The sequence below is a fragment of the Achroia grisella genome, unplaced genomic scaffold, assembly GCF_030625045.1.
Source record: "Achroia grisella isolate CSIRO2021 unplaced genomic scaffold, CSIRO_AGI_Agris_v1 utg204, whole genome shotgun sequence".
Classification (NCBI taxonomy): domain Eukaryota; kingdom Metazoa; phylum Arthropoda; class Insecta; order Lepidoptera; family Pyralidae; genus Achroia; species Achroia grisella.
Window position 1 is genome coordinate 3,207,770 of NW_026712703.1, and position 5,350 is coordinate 3,213,119.

Here is a 5,350-nt window from a genome sequence, read left to right on the forward strand (position 1 = left end):
ATGGAGCGTAGCTGGGTGAAATTGCCCCCAAACTTCGACATTCGAACTCAATCTGCAGCAACTGAATGGAGAGCTTGGAAAAGCATGTTTATAGATTATCTAGTGGCTGTCGGTAGTGACAAGGCTACAGACCAAATTAAATTATCTCTGCTGAGGAACATGATGGGTCCTGAGTCGACGAAAATCATATTATCGTTTAAGTTATCAAAGGAAGATAGTGAAAACTACAATAAAGTGTTACAAGAAATTGAGAATTATGTCAAGCCTAAATCTAACGACGTTTTTGAAAGGTACAAGTTTAATGAAAGAAAACAATTGGAAGGTGAAAATTTTGAAAGTTTTTACACTAATTTAAGGTTACTGATTGTAAATTGTAATTATATAGAGTCTATAGAGGATGATTTACTAAGAGATCGTATCGTTCAAGGCATTTTCGATAAACAATTACAAGAAAGTTTGCTCCGAGTCGAGAACTTGACGTTGGACAAAGCTACAAGTAGATGCAGAGCAGCAGAAGCTAGCCGTTCTCAAGTAATGGAAATGAATCCAACCTGTATTGAAGTAGATAGAGTAAAGAGTTATGGAAATAAAAGAACTGAGAAGAAGTTTCAAAGAAATATAAATAATAAATTTGATTGTCGTCGTTGTAAAAGTCAGCATGGTCCGAGAGAGTGTCCTGCATATGGAAAAAAATGTGCAAAATGTGGTATATTAAATCACTTCGCAGTGAGCTGTAAAGTGAAGAAAATAAGTGAAGCTGTGTGTAATAAATCAAATTCATCAAATGAAGAGTTATTTTGTGGAGTAGTGTTGTCAAATATAAAAAAGAATAGAAGTGAGTGGGAAGAAAATATACAAATAGAGGACAAAATTTTTAAGTGCAAGCTAGACACAGGAGCGGATGTGAGTATTCTGCCAAAGAGTGTATTTGATAAATTAAATTATAAGTTAAATTGTAAAATTCAGAAGACAGAGTTAACAGTACAATCTTTTACTGGAGAAAATATTAAGCCAATAGGCATTGTAAATCTTAAATGCAAGTATAAAAATAAAATATGTAATGAGAATTTTGTCATAGCTGAAGCAAGTAACATACTTTTAGGTTTGCCGGCATGTGTCTCATTAAATTTGGTGAAACGAATTCATAGTGTTCAGGTGACAAATAATGATAAAGATAAATTTGTAAATAATAATATAGTAGTTTTTGAAGGAATAGGAAGGTTGCCAGGAAAAGTTGAAATTCCTACCAGAGCTACAGAAGAATATATTTGTCATCCTTCTCCGAGATTACCATCTTGTTTGCTTGAACCTTTAAAAGCAGAACTAAATAGATTAGTAGAGAGAAAATCAATTGTTAAAGTTAATAATATTAGCGAAAATGCATATATAAACAGAATGGTAATAGTAGAGAAGCCAAATCGTAAAGTTAGGTTATGTCTCGATCCATTAGACTTAAATAAAATTATTGTAAAAAAACCTAAATGTTTACCCACATTGGAGGATTTAAGTTTTAAATTACAGGGTAAGAAGTTTTTCTCTGTTTTAGACTTAACTGAAGGCTTTCATCATCTAAGTTTGTCTGAGGAGTCATCTTGGAAGTGTTGTTTTGCTACACCTTATGGAGTTTATAGATATCTTGTTTTACCATATGGTTTAATGAATGCACCAGAATTATTTCAGGATGTACTTGAAAGTCATTTTTCAGAGTTGTCAAATGTTATTATGTGGGCTGATGATATTTTAGTAATGGGAAACACTGAAAAAGAGCATGATTTAGCATTGCAGAGTGTAATCCAGAAAGCAAAGAAATTAGGTATTGTTTTCAATAAAAATAAATTTCAATATAAACAAAGAGAGGTTAAATATGTAGGCCAAGTTTTTAATGAATATGGAATGTCACTTGATCAGGATAGAGTTGAGTCATTAGTTAATTTAAAAGAACCAAGTAATAGAGATGAGTTGAGACAAATATTAGGATCTTTCAATTATGTACGAAGGTATGTGCCTGACATGGCAAATATAATGGCACCACTTTTCAATTTATTAAAGAAAAATTCTGAGTTTACATGGTTACCTGCTCATAGTCTTACTTTTACTGAGCTGAAAAGAAAAATATGTTCAGCACCATCTTTGACACCTTTTGACCCCAAAAAGAAAATTATTTTACAATGTGATGCAAGTAAAAGTGGATTAGGTTGTTGTCTATTTCAGAATAATGATCAAAATATATTAAAGTTAGTAGCATGTGCATCTAGATCTATGAATGATTCAGAGCTTAATTATAGTCAGACAGAAAAAGAATTATTATCAATATGTTTTGGTATAAAAAAGTTTCATAGATATGTTTATGGTTGTAATGTTGATGTTCAAACAGACCACAAACCAATTGTATCAATTATGTCAAAACCAGTTTGTAAAATAGGATCTCCTCGTTTGAAACGGTTAAGATTAAAATTATTTACATATAATTTGAATGTATATTATGTACCAGGAAAGTTATTACATTTCGCTGACATGTTATCAAGAAATTGTCTAAGTATTACAGAAAATGATAATCAAATGTCACAAATAGTACATTCTGTTACTGTACACTTGCCTATGTCAAAAGAAAGAAAACAAGATTTTCAAAATAAAACAAAAGCTGATGTAACATTAAGTTTATTAAATAAATATTATATTAATGGATGGCCAGAGATGAATAAAATTACTGAATTGTGTAAAGAGTATTATAAGTTAAAAAATGATATCTATTTTGAAGATGGCATTGCTTTCCTAGAAAATAAAATAATTGTACCTAAATCATTGAGAAGTTATGTATTAAATTTAATTCATGAAGGTCATGCTGGAATCTGTAAGTGTATAAAAAAAGCTAGGCAATTATTTTATTGGCCAGGTCTTACAAATGATATTAAGGATTTTGTAATGAAATGTAGGACTTGTGAAAAGTTTAGTGATTCTAATAAAAGTGATAATTTGTTACTTCACAAGATTCCAAACAGAAGATATGCTAAAATAGGTACTGATATATTAGATTTTTGTGGAAAATACTTTTTAGTTGTAGTTGATTATTTTTCACATTGGCTTGAAGTATTGCCATTATCTGACAAAACTTCTTCATCTGTTATAAATGCATTCCAGGAAGTTTTCATGCGATTTGGTTACCCTGAAGAAGTTATTGCAGATAATAACCCTTTTAATTCTTTTGAATGTTTAAAATATTTTAAAAGTAAAGATATAAGTTTAATAACTAGCAGTCCACATTACCCAAAGAGTAATGGTATGGCAGAAAAGGCAGTACATATAAGCAAAAAGATTCTATGTAAAGCTAAGGAGGATAAAGTTGATTATAGAGAATATGTCCTAAGTTATAATAATACACCATTGTCCACATTGCATGTTTCTCCGTCTCAAATTCTAAACATAGAGTCCGTACGTTGTTACCTATGAATGAAAAATTATTAAATCCGAAGGTTGAGGAAAATATACATAAGTTGCTACTTCTAAAACAGTCAGTGTTGCAAAAAGAAAAGTTTGTTAAGAAAAAGGAAATGGAATATAAAATAGGAGATAAGGTAGTTCATAAGACTGATAAAGACAAATTTTGGAGAAAAGGTATTATTGTGGGAAAATGTAAAGAACCTAGATCTTATTGGATACAAAAGGAGGGAGAAGATAGGAAAATAAGAAGGAATATTAAACATATAAAGAAATCTTTTTCAGATTATAAAAGTGCAAAGAAACTCAATCCTTTTTTATCTAATTATGATGAAGATTTTGATCAGGAATCTGATATAAATCTAAATGTTCCCATTTCACCTAGACCTGTAATAACCTGTAGGAATCAAGTACCACTAAGTGTAACTACTAGATATGGTAGAACTACTAAGCCTAGAAGGGTGTTAGATCTGTAAGCTAAAGGGGAAGGTGAAGTATGTCAAAGTCAATGTCAATGTCAATGTGTGATGTTGATTAATCTATTAATGTTACTTTCTCTCTTGTTAATTATCTGTCATTGTGTAAGTTTATAAGCTTCCTAATAAATATTAAATATAAAATATAGACTGCATATTATTATAAAATATCATATAAAACAATTTCTTTAGAATAATTTGGACCCAAAAATAAAGTTAACATCATAATAAAGAACTAGAATTGCAACTCACTAATTTTATTATGCAAACACTAATAAATAAATAATTGTAAACTAAAACATTATATGGACCATCCTTGCCTGTTATTTCATTATATCTATAAAATGGTCGCATACTTGGTGTTGGTTTCGAATCATTGATATGAAGATGAATACACTATTTAATATAATGGCATTGGACTTATAACAAAATTAGGACTAGTCTAAAACATAACAGGCGTGATACATATAAGATAACTTTTCAGCATTGTGACATTATCATAATAAATTGTTTAGATAGGGAGTTTAACTTTAGAATTAATAATAAACTTTAAATGCAAGGAATAAGGCACAACAGAACAAAAGTAATGAACATAAATGTAGAAATGTTGTTGACCATACATTAAATTATTTTTCTCTCACTCTATGCAACCCACGATCAAATTATTTGTTTAACAATAATATTGAATATATAGAAGTATACTCTAAAATTTGTAAACCAGTACAGGCTACTAGAAATATACACAACTATATGATAATTTTTCTTGGTATAAATGCAAAAATATAGTTCTCTAAGCCAAGAAAACAATTTAGTTGTCTCAAAACTTCAATATGAAGTAGGTAGGTACATTTGCAACAATTTAAATATAGTAAGTTCCGCCTCTTACTCCTTATGGCTAAAATATATACTTTGTAACAAATGTGTACAGCATGGAAAACAAGATATTGCATATTGAAATAATTTTAACATACTGCAGTGGATAATGTGATCCACATTTCAATAATTATCTCAATAATCAATTAATTTGATCTTATTACACCAAAATACAGATTAGCAGATTATTAGGTCTTTACAGGTCAAAATTATATACATTTATTACTTGGCGTACTAGTTAATTACGGAATTTCATATCACAATAGTTTAATGGAACATAGGAATCACTTTGATTTAGCAAATAATGACTAACTTTATATAATAATAAGCCAAATCTTTAAATATTAATATATTTTCTTTAGTACTTGTGCATATGAATGAATATGATACAAAATTGTATGTAACTTGTTCATTTCAAATATAGCACATGTGGTGTAGAACATAGACAATGACTTATATATTTTCCAGAATGGGGTAACTTAAAGTCATATTGAGATTACAGCTAGCTTTTCTTAATGCAGTATATTATATTTTATATTTGTTCAGGATTTCAATGATCTTTAAAT

General features: G+C 29.3%; 1 protein-coding gene across 1 annotated transcript; it reads left to right on the plus strand.

The window, feature by feature from the left end:
* LOC131842029 (uncharacterized) lies at positions 1 to 3,911 on the plus strand. The gene is made up of 3 exons (XM_059190462.1): positions 1 to 2,179; positions 3,056 to 3,294; positions 3,471 to 3,911. Exons 1-3 carry the CDS (start codon positions 1 to 3, stop codon positions 3,909 to 3,911), a joined length of 2,859 nt encoding a protein of 952 aa, XP_059046445.1.
* The last annotated feature ends 1,439 nt before the right edge of the window (positions 3,912 to 5,350 follow it).